We start from the raw sequence: 16,162 nt of genomic DNA, 5'->3' as shown, positions 1-16,162 counted from the left end.
CCACAGCTAGTAAGTGGCAGAGGCAGGATTTAAGCCCAAGCTGTCAGGCTCTGGGGTCCTGGCGCTAAACCACTCTGCGAATGGCTCTATCACACCGCGAGCTCCTCCACGGTGGGGACTTATCTCATTCACTGCTGAAGCCCCAGCTCCTAGAACAAGGCCTGGCACACAGTAGGTGCTCAATAAATATTTGTCTTTTTATTTTGAAATCGTTTAACACACAAGAAGTTGGGAAAATGGCAGAGAGAATTCCTGTGTAACTTTCACCCAGCTTTCCCCAACATCTTATGTAGCCACAATGCATTGTCAAAACCCCGATACTGACATTGGTCGGATGCTGTTAGGTCAGCTACAGACTGTATTCGGATTCATGGAAGGGTTCTGAGCAGAAAGGAGGCGTGACCACTGTGCCTACCAAGGGCCGAGAGCCTTCCTGTGTTAAACCTTGGGCCTGGGTCTCAAACACGGGGAAGATCAGGAAAGACACCAAATTTTCTGTGTGATGCTAGGCAGGTCTCTACCCCTCCCTGGGCTTCAGTTTGCCCCCTCTGTGAAATGGGCTTTCCTCTTAAAGCACAATATTGAGAACTAACATTTACTGAGCATCTGTTGTTTGCCAGCCCCTGTTATAAAATGCTTTGGGGCCGGCCCCATGGCTTAGTGGTTAAGTGCACGCACTCCACTGCGGGCGGCCCGGGGTTCGGATCCCGGGCGCGCACCGATGCACCGCTTCTCCGGCCATGCTGAGGCAGCGTCCCACGTACAGCAACTAGAAGGATGTGCATCTATGACATACAACTATCTACTGGGCCTTTGGGGGAAAGAAATAAATAAATTAAATTAAAAAAATAATTTTAAATGCTTTGCACTTATTAACTTACCTAATACTCCCAACTTTCTGAAGCAGATTCTATTATGATTCTCAATTTAAAGATAAGGAAATTAAGACACAAGAGGTGAAGTGATGTGTCCGAACAAGTGGCAGAATCAAGATCTGAACCAGGCAGTCCGATTTCTGTGCATTTGTAGACTTTTTATTTTATTTATTTATTTTGAGCAATCATTTAGGTTACTTTATTTACTATTGCCATTGTGCTAAATGCAATAAGTTTTGGCTTGAAAGATTTAAAGCTCTGCTGAAAGAGAAAAAAAAAATGACACGTCTCCCCTTGGTGTGTAATGCCTTCCACCTTGGTCCGTTAGGGCTCTGCTTCCTTCCACCTGGAAAGTGAGGGATTCAGACCAGAATAACTTGTCCTTCCCTGTGAGATCTGATCATCTGAGATGGGCCTCCTTGCCCCAGCACCTGCTACCTTAGGCTAAGGCTGCAGTGGTCTGTGAGGCAAAGCCATGAAACAGGGCTCCATTTTAAAGGGCCTGCTGACTTGGGTATGGCCCTCTTTCCTTATGATGGTGAATCAGAGAACTTCACTCATCACTCTTTGAAAATCCAGCCAGCTCTGTTCCTGTAAGGACTAAGGGCTGTGTATGGGGATGGTGCCAAGACTCTGCCACAGGTGAGGCATCCTTTATACCAGCAAGTACGTCAAAGGGGGGATCCATGAGATTCAACTGCTTGCCTTCAGTTTTTATGCAGTCATTGATCGAAAAAATACAATGAGCATAGCACGTCCTCCTGTCTTTGCTTTTAAATTAAGATCTGCTCTCTCGGTAGGTTGCATAATTTGCTCAAGGCAGCAAAGTCTCTTTGCCTCTGAATATTGAGAGTTGTCTTAGAAGGAATAATGGGCTGGTATTGATGTCTGTATTTAATCTCAATTTGAATATTATTTTATAATAGGCTTTTGTTTCAAAGTCCACGCATTCTTTAAAGGTAGAGTTATTCCTCATGACACAGAAATTCAATAGAGTAAAACTCAAAAGAAGAATTTATAGGTATAGGTATTTATTCAATATATAGTTTAAGGAGAAGACACATGCATTCATACTGTTTGATAATCACATAATTACCTTAATCAGTGCCTTTTGTTGTTTCATGTGTATTTCAATTACTATCCGAGGTGACTTGCTTTCAGCCCGAAGAACGTCCTGTAGTGTTTCTTGTAAGACAGGTCTGCTAGCAACAAAGTCCCCCAGTTTTTGCTTATCTGAGAATTTCCTTACTTTGCTTTCATTTTTGAAAGACAGCTTTACTGGCTATAGCACTTTTGATTGATAGTTTTTTCCTTTGAGCAATTTGAACATGTTACCCGCTGCCTTCTGGCCTCCATTGTTTCTGATGGTAGTCAGCCGTTGATCTTATTGGGTTCCCTTGTAAGTGATGTTATTTTTTTCTTGCTGCTTTCAATATTTTCTCATTGTCTTTGGCATCCAGCATTTTTACTATGATGTGCCTGTTTGTGGATCTTCTTCTGTGTATCCTACTTACAGTTCATTAAGCTTCCTGGATGTGTAAATTAACATTCTTCAATAAATTTGGCATGTTTTCAGCCATCATTTCTTGGAATTTTTTTTTCTCCTTTCTCTGTCTCTTCTCCCCTCCTTCTGGTACTCCCATTACATGTATATTAGTGTTCTTAATGGTGTCCCACATTGCTCTGAGGCTCTGTTCATTTTTCTTCATTTTTTTCCCTCTCTAGTTCTCTACCAATCTATCTTCAAGTTTGCTAATTCTTTCTTCTGCCAGTTCAAATCTACTATTGGGCCTCTCTAGAGAATTTTTCATTTCAGATATTTTACTTTTCAATTTCAATTCAAATTTCTGAATTTCCATTTGATTCTTTTTTAATTTATTATCTCTGTTGATAGTCTCTATTTGGGGAAACATTGTTATACTTTCCTTATTTAATCAGTTTCCTTTAGTTCTTTGAACATACTTATAATGGCTTTTTTGAAGTCTTTGTCTATTCAGTCCAACATCTGTTGGCAGTTTCTGTTGCCTTTTTTCCCCACAGTGTGCCAGTCGTATTTTCCTGTTTCTTCGAATATCTCATAATTTTTTGTTGGAAACTGGACATTTCAGATAATACACTGTGGCAACTCTGGATACTAGTCCCTGCTCTGGGGTTTGGTTACTTGTTTAGTGACAGGCTAGATTATTTTAGTGAAGTCTGTTCCTCTCCCTCCCTGCAAGGTAGAGCCCCAGGGGGTGCAGCCTGAGGCATGCCCACAGTCACCGGATGACTGTGGTTTTGGCAGGTTCTCTGTCTCAGCAGTTAAGCTCCACTAATCATCAGCTAATTACTCTATTGTTTTCAGCAGCACCCTGGGGCATAAATTTTTTCAGAGACTGATCCAATCAAATTAGGGATCCTTTGAAGGGTTAGTTCCCAAGGTCAGTTTGAGATTTATTCACCCCAGGAGGGCTCTTCCCAGCTGTCTCTCTCTTTCTCTCTGGCAAGCTAGCCCACCTACAGTTTCACCTGTATCTCCAATGAATCTATCAATCTCCTTCGAATCGCCTTTTACCATGACCTCCACTGTTTCTGAGGGCATCTTTAGGCTTGCACTTCTCCATACTGTTGCAAATATTTCCCTTGAGGAGAGATTCGGAGCTCTCTGTTCTACAGCCTGCTTCTCCCCCCGGACAAAAATCTCTGAGCCATGGCTCTGACATTGGGGGTGAGGACAATGATGTGCTTCTCTCAGAGTAACCCCACTTTAGCAGCTGAGCCCTCAGTGGGATGGGGCAGCAGCCCCTGGTCTCGTCAGCTTGCCCTCCTGGTGTGGAACCTGTGCTCCAGGAGAAAGGGAAAGGCAATCAGGGCCCCAGTATTCTCAGCAGCCCCACATCCAATGTAGAGCCCCACTAGTGGGGGCTGGGCAGAAGGGAGCCCCACCTCTCAGCTGCGCTCACCCAGAACCTAACCTCAGCAACAGGTAGCTGGGGGAGATAAGAAAGGCTGACATCCTGCTCTTCCCATGAAGACAGCCCTCCATCGGGGAACTGGGGCAGTGTGGGGGGAGGGAGGGAACCCTGTGTTTTTGGTTTACCAGTTAGGAATGGAGTTTCTGTTTTTTGAACAGAGAGGGGGCAGGGAAGAAGCAGGTCTTGGTTCAAATATCACTGATTCTCACTGTTACCAAATTTAGTAGATTTTCTTGACTATATTGTGTTTTTTGGTTTTTTTGTGTGTGAGGAAGATCAGCCCTGAGCTAACATCCGTGCTAATCTTCCTCTTTTTGCTGAGGAAGACCAGCTCTGAGCTAACATCTATTGCCAATCCTCCTCATTTTTTTTCCCCAAAGCCCCAGTAGATAGTTGTATGTCGTAGTTGCACATCCTTCTAGTTGCTGCATGTGGGACATGGCCTCAGCATGGCGGGAGCAGCAGTGCGTCGGTGCGCGCCCGGGATCTGAACCCCGGCCGCCAGTAGCGAGCGCATGCACTTAGCCGCTAAGCCACGGGGCCGGCCCTTGAATACACTGTTTATTATTTGCTATGTGCCCTTAGGACCATTCCAAGAGACTTCAAATGGTTGGTTTGTTGCTTTGGTTTTATAATTTTCACCAATTTTGCCAGCAAGCAGGTCTGTGAAGCTCCTTGAGCTGTCATGCCAGAAGCAGAACTCCATACAGTTCATTTTTAAAACACAAATGGTTGCACCTTATACATTCTTTTGCACTTTGTTTTTTAACTTGAACCAAATATGTTGAATTATCTGAATTTCAGATTAGCACATATCTATCTGTCTCATCATTTTAACAGTTGCATAATATTCTATTTATAAATGGCCCATAACGAATGTAACCAGTCCCCTCTCATCAGACATTTAGGTGGCTTACAGCCTTTTGCCATTACAAATAATGCTGCAATGCAGAGACCTTGTGCACACGTGAAAACTTATGTGTAGGGTAAAGTCCCAGAAATATAACTATTGGATTTAAGGGAATGTATACTTTTAATTTTAGAAGTTATATGAAACTACTCTTTAGATATTTAATTTTGTGCAATACCTTACAAACATCAGGGTGCTGCAGGCAGCTAACATTGTCGTATTTCATTTTTTAGAAACAAGGAAGCACAACACATGTCCACAAACATCCTGTGAGCGTTTTAGCATGCAGGCATTATACAAGGCAATTCCATCCTAGCTCCCACACTCACCTGCTCTGAGCCTCAACTTCCTCTTCTGTAAAATGGATCCTTTCTGCTTTCCTTGACTGATTCTGCTGGTTTGCCTGCCGGCCACAGTACTCATGTCTGGTAACAGACCCTGATTTTTGGAAGAGGGAGGGACACTCCTTTGCCTATGTATTCCATGTGATTTGACAGGCCCACCTTACTTCCTGCCACACGCTAGACAGATGAGCACGCCTGGCGCATCAGAATAAGCCACACTGCCCGGCCACTAGTTCAGGCAAAGCCATGTGACAAGCCAGGGCCAATGAAAGCCTGTTTATATATGAAGTCACCCCAGAGCCAAGTGGAGAGACACTGAAAGCACTGAGCCCTGGATCCAGCCCTGCTGAAGCTACTTCTATCACAGGATTTTTCATTTTTATGAACTAATAAATTCTCTTTCTTGTTTAAGCCATTTGGAGTTATTTCTGAACCCTGCAACAGAGTCCTATCTATTCTTCTTCTCAGGAGACAAAATCTCTCCCCCCAACCCCAACACCAACTACAAAGCACTCAACCGATGAGTCAAAGCTGATCAAAATAAGAGCCTTTATAAATGTCTCTGGAGAGATGGGGAGAGAAGAAAATAGGATATAAATAACCATTATGTACAACTTTCAAGGTAAAATTCTCCCAGCCACCCCTTCCAGCTTGAACTCCAAAGTGTCTGAGGCAGAGACTGGGCACCACCAAGTGAATTCAAAAATATCCAGGTTCCATCTCCAGGAGCTGATGGAGAAGGGCGGGTCAGGCCTAGAAACGACATGAGTTGGAGGCATTAGAAAGGGCTGCCCCTCTGCCTCCTCTCCCTCTCCCCAGTGAGTGGAAATTGGTGGAGAAGGTCTGGCTGAGGGTCCCCACGGTGACCTCTTAAAGCCCACCGGTCATCCAAAGAGAAGATGGCAAGTAGCTCAAAATGACAGCAAAAGGGATGCAAAATAGAACTAAATTGTCAGAACTGAAAAGTGGGCTTAGAGCGTCCACTCTATTCATTTCACAGATATTGTAAAGGAGAGCTACAGAGAAAGCTGGGGCTGCCTCCGCCCAGCGAGCCCAGTGGGTGCAGACGGGTAGAGGGGGGTGGCTACCTCCCGAGCGTAGATCGAAGGAGCAGAGATGACGTAAATCCCGCGAGAGTCTCCATCTTCAGGGCGATTCCAATCTTCGGACGGGCTGCGGGAGGAAAAGAAGAAGATCCAGACTCAGTACATTCTCAGATCTCGTCTTCTCCACCCACCATGGAGGGGAACCCAAAGCCAACGAGGGAGGATAAGAGGAAGGGGGCAATCAGGAAGGCCCATCAAGGAATCAGGCCAATTGCACTACGGAGGTTGATGCAAGCAGCCAAGAGGGAGACGGCATTCCTCTACGGCGCAACCCTCACCTCGGGCCATCCCCGGAACCCTCCTGCGTCCTCAAGTTGTTGAGTGCATCAGGGAGCGCGTGGACAGATGGCTCCGGGGTCCCCGCCAGCAAGCGAGACCCAGTCTCCCGGCCAGGGCCGCGGCGTCGCACGTGGACCAGCAGGAGCGCAGCACCGGCCAAGCCCGCGGCCGCCAGCAGTCCCAAAGCCGGCGGCCAAAGGAAGCGCTGCGGGTCGCCCAGCCTCGGGCCCGGCGGGGCGGCGGGCAGCGCGCCTGCGCCGTGGTCCGCGCCGTCGGGGTGAACCGGGAACTCGCAGCGCGCGCCCATGTAGCCGGGCGCGCAGGCGCAGACGAGGCCGGAGAAGTGGGCATAGCAGCGGCCGCCGTGGGCGCAGGGGCGCGCGGCGCACGGGTCGGCGCGCTCCCGGCAGTCGCGGCCGCCGAAGCCCAGCGCGCACGAGCAGCGGCGCGCGCCGCCGCCCTCCAGGCACGTGCCGCCGTTGGCGCAGGCGCGGCCGGCGCAGTCCTCCAGGTCGTGCTCGCAGCGCGGGCCCGCGAAGCCGGCGCGGCAGCGGCAGCGCAGGGCGTGGCCCAGGTCCAGGCAGAGCCCGCCTAGGGGGACGGGGTGTCAGGGGCGCAGACTGGGGGGTGTCCCCCACGCCCGCCCGCGCTGCTGTTTCTCACCCCTGTGTCCCCGCCCGCCTTTTTCTCTGGGTCCCCCCCACCTCCATCTAACTCCTGGGCCAGCCCCTGGGAGTTTGCCTGGAAAGCCAGCCCGCTTCCTTTTCTCCTGGTGAAGCCTTGGATTAACCCAGCCTCGCCTCCTTGGCTGTGTCTTTTTCTCTGCGCTTCAACCACACAAATAAAATTCCAGAACTGCGTGTCTGAACCACCCAGCCTTTGCCCATGCCTTCTGCCTGCGATGCGCCGTCCCTTTTTCCTTCCTCCTTTTCTCCCATTCTTTTCACCTTTTCTCTTCCCGAGGTTACCCTTCAGGTCTCTGCTCAGATGTCCCCTCCTCCAGGAAGCCCTCTCTGACTCTTCCTCCATCCCAGCCCTGCGCTCCCCCATCACAGCCCTGTCCACTCTGGGCTCTGTCTGAGGAGGAGCCTATCTTCCCCTTCTGGCTGGGACCCCCGTGAGGGCAGGGCCCAGAGCTGTCCTGGTCACTGCGGTGTCCCTGGTACCACTCAGCCTAGAGTGAGCACTCACTGAGTGTTTTGGAGACGATCAGTATTATTATAATATATATATAATATAATGAATTATATAATATAATATAATGAATGTGCTGAGCCTATTACATTCATGATCTCGATTAATCTTTTAACACCTATATCAGATCAGGTCTCTCCACTGCTCAGAACCCTCCTGTGGCTCCATCTCACTCAGGGTAAAACCAAAATCCTCCCCGTGGCTCAAGAAATCCCACAGGATCTGTCCCGGTCACCCCCCTCCACCTCTCACCACTCTCCCCTCACTCTGCTCCAACCACACTGGTTCCCTGTGATCCTCAACACACCAGGCACATTCCTACCTCAGGGCCTTTGCACTTGCTGTTCCCTCTGCCTGGAACATACTCTTCCCCCAGATCCCCACATAGCTCCCTCCGTCACGACCTTCAGCAAGGTCTTCCCTACCACTTCAGCTAAAATGTCAATCTGCCATCCCATACCCACTCCCCATCCCTCTTCTGGCTTTATTTTTCTTCTTAGTTTTTGTCACCATCTAACCTCCCATATAATTTACTTATTTATCTTGCTTATTGTCTGTCTGCCCCATAAGCTCTATGAGGGCAGGGTGTCGTCTGTTTCATTCCCTGCTCTATCCCCAATGTCTGGAACAGGCCCTGGCACACACTAGGTGCTCAATAAATATTTATGAGATAGGAATGTCACCTCGAGCACCCATTTTTCAGAAGAACATACAGGCTGGGCAGAGGGGGAGAGTCACATCCCCAGGCCACTGCACCAGATACCCCCCCATCCCGCACTGTCTGAGCCAGGCCCTGCTCTTGCCCACTCACCAGGCAGGGACAGCCCCCACCCTGCACCCCTCACCGTTCTGTCCTCCCCACCTCACCGTTCCGGCAGGGCTGCAGGCTGCACCGGTCCACCCTCTTCTCACAGTTGGAGCCTTGGAACCCGGGCGGGCAGTGGCAGATGTAGGCAGAGTCGGGGTCTGCGCCGCCCACACACAAGCCACCGTTGAAGCAAGGTCCATCCGCGCATGTCACCCCGCTCACCTCACACCGCAAACCATAGAAGCCACGGGGACAGGCGCATTCGAAGGACCCCGGTGTCTCCTGGGCAGGGGCAAGAGGACTTCGGATCCGGGTCTCCTTGGAGCAAAATCCCACCCCCCAGCTCAGTCTTGACCTCTGGGAGCTGCTCCTCGTCCAGTTCCCGCTCCCAGCGGGCAGGGGCCTCACCTGGGAAGTCCCTCCGAGACAGCCCCTCGCTCGGCTCCATGTTCCTGGGGCTGCCCATCCAGCCCCACAGAGGCCGGCTCTGGAGGCCCAGGCAGATCCATTCCCGCCTCTACACCTTTGCCCACGAAATGCTGCCCGCCTGACGTGCCCTCCCCACTTCTGTCCGCATAGCCAGTTCCTACTTGGAGGTCCCAGCTCTAAGCCCAACTCCTCTGTGGAGCCTTCTCTTGATCTCCCCTTCTCAGGCCTGCCCCCTACCTTGAGCCCTGAGTGTTTCTCGCTGTCCCCTGGTGGCAGCGTCCAGGTGGCCCACGCTGGGCTCTACTTCATCCCAGTGAACTCCAGGCCACTCACCCAGCCGACCTTTGCCCATCACCTCCCCTCAGCCAAATCAGACTTCAGAAGCCCCAGCCCTGGGCTCATCTCCAGGAAGCCTTCTCTGATGCCCCCTGCTCCCGAATCCCAAATTCCCAACCCCCCTGGCCCCACCACCCCCTACTTTGCGCCCTGAGTTGTTTTCTATCCCACGGGACTTTGTGGCCCCACAGGACTCCTCATCATTCCCACGTCCACATCTTTAGCTGCCACCCAGTGGCTCTGCTCTCCCCAGTCCCATTCCCATCATCTCATCCTACTTCAAGGCTGGACACCTCCAGGAAGCCCTCCCTGACAGCAACCCCAGCCTCCCCAGGCTGTTGTCTCATGGAGCCCCAGAGAGGGGGCAGTGGGAACTCCCAGGGTCAAGTACTGAGCAGGATGAGGCGGGAGGGGGTGATACTAACACTGCAGCTGCCCCCGTTGGCACACGGGTTCCCATCACAGGGCCCAGGCCCAGGGACGAGGCATCCAGTGGTGGCCGAGGACGGGCCCCTGGGGCTGAGGCAGCCGCTGGTCGAGACAGGGACGGTGCAGAGGGGCCCGGTCCAGCCCTCCAGGCATCGACATTCACCGGGCTGCTCACAGAAGCCGTGCTCCGGGCTGCAGCCGGCTCGACATGCCACTGTGGAGGAACGAGGGGCAGAGGCAAGAGGAATATTGATGAAGGGCAGAGTCAGGAGGACAGAAATCAGAGAATCTTCTGATGCTTTCCATGCTTCATCCTTGTGACAGACAACCGTCTAGGCTAGGTGGTATTGCGACCCCAGTTTACAGACAGGGAAACTGAGGCCCAGAGAGACGGGGTGACTCACCCAGCTAGGAGGTGGCAGAGTGAGGATTTGAACCCAGGCCATTGGGCTCCAGAAGGAGAATGGAGTGGGGGCTCATAGGTCTGAGCTTGGAGAGAGGAGAATGAGGGGACTGGGGATTGGGGAGTGGAGAGGGACCCCGGCCTTTCAGGGGAGATGGATTAGGGCAGGTCTGGGAGGCTGTGGATAAGCCTGGGACTCCTAGGGGCTTTGGTGGGGCTCATAAATTTGAGGAGGAGTCTGAGGGTACCCAGGGTGGAGGGCGGGGATCCCAAACTTTAGAAAGCAATGGGGGGGCCAGTCCTGTGGCGTAGCAGTTAAGTGCACGCACTCCACTGCTGGCGGCCCAGGTTCGGATCCTGGGTGTGCACTGATGCACCGCTTGTCAGGCCATGCTGTGGCGGTGTCCCATATAAAGTAGAGGAAGATCGGCACAGATGTTAGACCAGGGCCAGTCTTCCTCAGCAAAAAAAAAAAAAAAAGAGGAGGCTTGGCACAGATGTTAGCTCAGGGCTGATCTTCCTCACACACACAAAAAAAGAAAGCAATGGGGTCTGGCATGCCATAGCAGGAGGAGGAAGGACCCTTTGGGGGGGCGCGGGGGCAGGAATTCCAAAGCTCCTGGGTGGGGGTAGGGAGGGCCCCAGAATTAGAAACTTTGGGGGTCCCAGCAGCTGGAAAGAGTTGTGGGTATGGGTTAGGGGAGCAACTGGGGGGTACCAGCATGGGAAATGGGAGTGGGGCTCCTTTTTGGGACAAGAGTGCTGGGAAGGGGAAGGGGGCTGGAGTGCCCAGGCAGGGCTGGAGAAAACAGTCCTCAGTTTCCCTGAAAGTAGCTGGACGGTGGGAGTACTGAAGACCACCAGTGGAGCCGGGGAGGGGCCGGGGCCCCCAGTTCCCTGAAGGGGTAGCTGGGTTGTGAGAGGGGCCTGGGGGTCGTGAGTGGAGAGAAGGAGGGGCCGGGCGTGGGGCGCGTTGGACGCCGAACTCACGCGCTGCCTCGCACTCGTCCTCGACCGGCGCGCAGGGGCGCAGTCCCGGGCCGCACCGCGAGGGGGCGTTGCGCGAGCGGCAGAGGCGCGTGCACGCGGCCCCGACGGCGGGCGGCTCGCAGCGCGCGCGGTACGAGAAGCGCAGCTCCCAGGCGCCTGCGCGCTGCACGTCCCGGGCCCACGGGCCGCCGGCCGCCAGGCGACGCCGGCCGGCCACGCGCGCCAGGAGGCTCCAGGCGGGCCCTGCGGGGAGAAGGGAGCGGCGCTGGGGGGCCCGGCTCGCACTCTCCCCGCCCCTCTTAGCGAGGCCCAAACTCCCCTTGTCTGGGGGGGGGGCGTGGAGGGGGTCCTTTGACATGCTGAGAATGGCAATTACCCCCTTAGCAAGGCTGTAAACCCCCCTAAGGCGCCCTGGGGCCTCTGATCCATCTCGTACCCTACAAGCATCACCATGATAACAGTTCTCCCATAAAAGCCGAAATACCCCCATATTTTGCCCCAGAATCTTTGTATATTAGTGATGAGACCTCTAGACCCTGTGACATTTGATATCTCGATATACCCAAGGGATAATAACAGGTCTCTTAAAGTGAGGTCAGACACCCCCAAATTGTGCCTCAGGATGTTCCTATATCAGAATGGTAACAGAAACCCCCCTGTGGGCCTTACAGAGCACCAAAGTTCATTGTCCCCCCATCGTCCCCCCGGCCGTACCCCACACCCCCGCATTAAGGATCACCCCATATCCTTCCCTGAAACCTCTGCTCAGTATTCTCTCTGGGGAGACTGTGACATCCCATAGGGCTCCCTGGGTCCTCTATGGACAAGGTGACAAGCTTCGCGTTAAGGAACCAGAAGTGACTCATACTGTAGCCTGGGTTCTCACAACCAGATGGTGACAGAGCAGGACTGTGAGATGCCATAACCCGCTCCCGTGGCTTCAATTCCAAGAGAGTAAGAGAGCTCCCCCCACTTCACCTGCTGTGGGGACCACGGACTCCCACATCCAGTCCTGGGACATTTCTGTGCCGACAGGCCAAGAGCCCTGGAGCTGGCAACAGCAATCCTGTGAACGCCCCACCCTGCAGGCAGCCCCACATCACCATTCTGGACCTCACGTTGGGCCCCAACCCCCTGGAGCCCCTGCACTCTACACCACAGCCCCGAGACTGAAGACGCTCACCTCCAATCTGTTCTCCTAACTCTTCTCTCCAGGTTTCGATGACGAGAGAGAAGGCGCCCTGGGTGGTGGAGGAAGGGGGAGAGAAAGGAAGGGAAGACACTGGTCAGGGCGGGTACTCAATGAAGAACAGAGTGTAGGGGGGATGACCATTCTGTGGACAGGCAGGCAAGGGACAATTCCCAGAGGGACTGGCCCAGGGAAGGAATGACTTTCTTTATTGAGCACTTACTATGTGGTAAGCACTATACTCAAGATTGTGGGTTGAACCCCACAAAAGGGACCCTTGTGAGGTACCATGAGGATTCCCATTTTGAAGATGAGGAAACTGAGGCTGGAAAAGGGAAGGTCACTTGCCCAAAAGGACAAGGGTCTAGAATTCAAATATAGGTCTGTTCACCTCTGTGCTTTTGGGGTGGTGGGACGGCAGATAGGATTTTGGAAGTGATGGAGTCATGAATACGGGCCCCAACTGGAAGATCTGAGAAGGGATAAGGTGAGAGGAGATTGCGGGTCTCCAAGACAGGGTGCAGGAGAGTCCCTAGGTGCAAAGAGATTTCGGGATAAAGATGAGGATCCCAGTGTTTAGAGATCCCCAAGGAAACGAGGTAGAGTTCTGTGAATTTAGAATTTCCAGAGGGTGAGTTTGGGCTTCTGGGGATTTGGGGTCTCAAGTATGCAGAACTGGGGTCAGAACATTTGGGATCCCTAGAAGGCAAGGTGGAGTCAGAAAATTTGGGGTGCCCAGTGGGTGGGGTGTAGGGGGTCTTAGAATGTGGGGTTCCAGGTGGTAGAGTTACTGGTCTGGGAATTTGGGGTCCCCAGGGGGCAGGGTTGGGGTCTTGGCAGTTGGAGGGCTCAAGGGGGTCGAGGTTTGGGTAAGGCCTCCCTCCCGGGGGCCCGGGGGCCGGGTCTCACCGGCCAGGCGTCCCGGAACGGCACGCGCATGAGGCCTTCGGGCAGCAGCAGGTCAGGCGCCGGCGCTCCGGGCTGCTCGGTGTAGACGGGGCCGCGCGCACTCAGCGCCGCGCCCAGGGCGCACGGAGACTCGGCGGCCTCCTCGGAGACTCCTGGCTTCAAGCAGACCCTAAAGAAGAGGCGGCAGGCGCCCCGGGCGCTGCAGGGGGACCGCGGGGCCCCCGGACCTGGTCCCGGCCCGAAGGAGTGGATCTGCAGCTCGAAGACGCCGGCCGGCCGTGCCTGGGGCAGAAAGGGGCGCAGGGTTAGGGGGCCGCGGGAACCCAGGCTGCCCCGCGCCCCCTCCCCCAAGACCCCCGGGTAGCACCCCCTCCCATCCATCCCTTTCCAATCCGGCTCTGACCTGCGGAAGGAAAATAAATGCCAGGATCACCGTCCGGGACAGGAGCTGGGGCGTCGGCGGGGCGCCCATGGCCTTTCGGGGGTCTCGGGAGCCGCAGCTGCTGGCTCCGGAGCCTTATATCTGGGGGGACGGCTCCGCCCCTTCAGGCAGCCGCCCGGCTACACGGGACCCTAGGGAAGGAGGTCGCGGGGGCAGGGAAGCTGCAGTAGCCCCCGTGAGATTGTGTATGTGTCGTGGGCACGGGCAATGTAGTAAGTGTACCATCTTGTGTGTGGTTGTGGGCACGACTTTGTGTATGGCTGAAGATGGCGTGGGGTGAAGGGGTTAAGCCTGTATGTGAGGTTGTATATGATTTTAAGATTCCGTGAGTGTGTGTGTGGTGTGAGCAAGAGCTACTTACTGGAGAGTGCAGGTGATGTTGTGATTGTCTGTCTAGGTGAGGTCGTGGGGCTCCACGTGTGCCTGAGATTGTATGTGGTTAAGCCTGTTTGTGTGTGTGTGCATACCTGCCTGGGAGAACAGAAGTGTACATGACTTCATGATTGTGTGACTTTTTGAGATTGTGTGACTGTGTGGATTCTGGATGCTTCTCTGTGCACGTCTATGAGTGTATGTGAGATTCTGGACCACTGTGTGTAGTCGTATGAAGCTGTGACTTTGTGGTCTGTGCAGGTGCCCCTAGGTAGCTTTGTGTGTGTGTGTGTGTGTGTGGTAGGGTCTGTGCAAGGTTCTGAATGACTGAGGATGTGTGTGTGAAGGAGACTGGGTGTGTGGATACGATGAAGATCCCAGGTTCTTTGCGGACCTGTGTGTGTGTGTGTGTGTGTGTGTGTGTGTGTGTCTGTGTTCCTCTCCCCAAGACAAAGCCACCCTCCCAAACCCCGCATCACGGATGCACCAGACGCCAGGGCGAGGAGCCCCGGGTCTCAGAGGGGGCTCCCAGCTGTATGTAAATGCTGCCATCTGCCGGGCGGCCGTGCCCCTCCCCCTTCAGGCCGCAGCTGGGCTGCCCGTTTGGCCTCCGGAAGGTGTGAGGAGCAAATGGGCAGGAAATTCCGTCTTCACGTACCAGGGTCCCCCTCCGTCGCTCCAGGATGAATGGGAGGGGGGCACCCCCAGGCCCTCCAGAAGCCCCTTAGTATTCCATGACCGCCACAAGGAAAGCCGGTTAGGAGCAGATGTTCCAGCCCTCAGGTCATAATCACTCGCTCCCTCAGTGCCAGGTGCAGAGCAAAGCCTTTTAGATGGAGTAAACTCCTTTTTACCCCCAGAATAAAAATTTTAATATCTAGAGGCTAGTAATTATAGGGGAAAACACAGTTCCATTTGTACACATCTTTTTCTTTTAGAGAAGCGAGATAGAGTGATCAACAAAGCAGAGCCCAGCAGGGCAGGGCATACCATGAGTGCTCCATGATTCTTAATGAATGAAAGAATTCAATCTAGAATTTTCTCTCAATCCTGAGGACTGGAGTCATGGAGGGGGGTTGGGCAGGGGAGGGCCACGGTCAAATGGTGCAGAACATCCCGGGTTCCCTGGCACAGGTTTTCCCTCTATATTGCTATATTCTCTCCACTCCCTTCTCTACTTAATTCCCATGTCACCAGTCAGGCCTCACCCCCTGCAGGAGGCCTTCCCTAACACTCCCCAAGGGGCAAGGCACCTCCTCCGAGTGCCCACAGCCCCCTGTGATCCCTCTATCCCCACCCCGACTGCTCCGGCCACGTCCTTCTCCTGCAGAGACTCTTCCAATGGCTCCATGGGGCCTTCTGACACGCTCAGATTCTAAAGCTGACATTTGGGGCCCTCCCTCCACATCCCCCCTACTCAAACAGGTTCTGTGGCCCCAAAGCGTAGAGCCAGACCTCGTGGACCAGTTACTGGGAGGCTAATTAGGCCCTATACCAGGGTAGGTGGAGGGGTGAGCTCCCCATCGCAGGAGACATTCAAATGGAACGGGGCCAGCCATTAGAAGCAGCTGTGGGAGGAGGCAGATTCCTGCCCCGGATAATAATTTGGGAGGGTAATGGATTCCAGGTCTGAGATATCTCAAAAAATTTTAAAGATGGTAAAAATAGCCAGGCTTATTGAGGGTTTGTGCCAGGGAGCACAGTGTTTCACGTGAATTCTCACGTCTGAGTGTGAAGTGTACTTTATGGGATTTCTGAGCGTCTTTCTGGCTATTCGGACTTACCCTTATGTGCCAAGCTTACAGCCCACAGAAGGCCATGCTGAGATGACATTCGGACACAGACCTAAAGGAGACGAGGGAGTAAGCCATATAGACCCCGGGAAAAAATACTGCCGGCAGAGGGAACAGCAAGTGCAGAGGCCCTGAGGTGACCTTGCCTGGCACACTCAGATGCCCCCTGGCTTTCCTCATTTCATTCTAGTCTCTGCTCAAACACACCCTCCCAAGGGGCCTTCCCTGATTGTTCCATCCAGTCTAAAACAGCACCCCACCTCCCCAAACCACTCCCTCTTCTTAGCATACTTTTTCTTTATGCATTTATCTGACCATTGTCTGTCTCCTCCATGAGAGCGTCAGCTCCGTGAGGGCAGAGCCTTCTGTCGAATTCCTTCACTGCTGCACCCTAGTGCCT

The 16,162-nt window shown here is 53.3% G+C and overlaps 1 protein-coding gene across 1 annotated transcript; it reads right to left on the bottom strand.

Annotated features, from left to right (window-relative positions):
- Positions 1-5,988: 5,988 nt before the first annotated feature.
- DLL3 (delta like canonical Notch ligand 3) lies at positions 5,989-14,382 on the bottom strand. Its single transcript, XM_058529315.1, has 8 exons — positions 13,559-14,382; positions 13,156-13,437; positions 12,241-12,298; positions 11,058-11,300; positions 9,661-9,878; positions 8,530-8,752; positions 6,468-7,059; positions 5,989-6,256 (listed from the first exon to the last, which is right to left on the bottom strand). The coding sequence occupies exons 1-8, from the start codon at positions 13,625-13,627 to the stop codon at positions 6,100-6,102; spliced, it is 1,842 nt and encodes a 613-aa protein (XP_058385298.1). The 5' UTR covers positions 13,628-14,382; the 3' UTR covers positions 5,989-6,099.
- Positions 14,383-16,162: the final 1,780 nt, after the last annotated feature.

Source organism: Diceros bicornis, chromosome 34 (assembly GCF_020826845.1).
Source record: "Diceros bicornis minor isolate mBicDic1 chromosome 34, mDicBic1.mat.cur, whole genome shotgun sequence".
NCBI classification, from domain to species: domain Eukaryota; kingdom Metazoa; phylum Chordata; class Mammalia; order Perissodactyla; family Rhinocerotidae; genus Diceros; species Diceros bicornis.
The sequence above is the reverse complement of the archived record's forward strand: the minus strand, read 5'-3'. Positions and strand labels throughout refer to the sequence as shown.

Excerpts from the sequence above, each read along its gene's own strand:
- DLL3 (XM_058529315.1), bottom strand. The coding sequence starts at position 13,627 with ATGGGCGCCCCGCCGACGCCCCAGCTCCTGTCCCGGACGGTGATCCTG. Across the intron at positions 13,438-13,558 it reads CATTTATTTTCCTTCCGCAG|GCACGGCCGGCCGGCGTCTT; the intron begins GTCAGAGCCGGA and ends TTTCTGCCCCAG. Across the intron at positions 9,879-11,057 it reads GGACGAGTGCGAGGCAGCGC|TGGCATGTCGAGCCGGCTGC; the intron begins GTGAGTTCGGCG and ends GTTCCTCCACAG.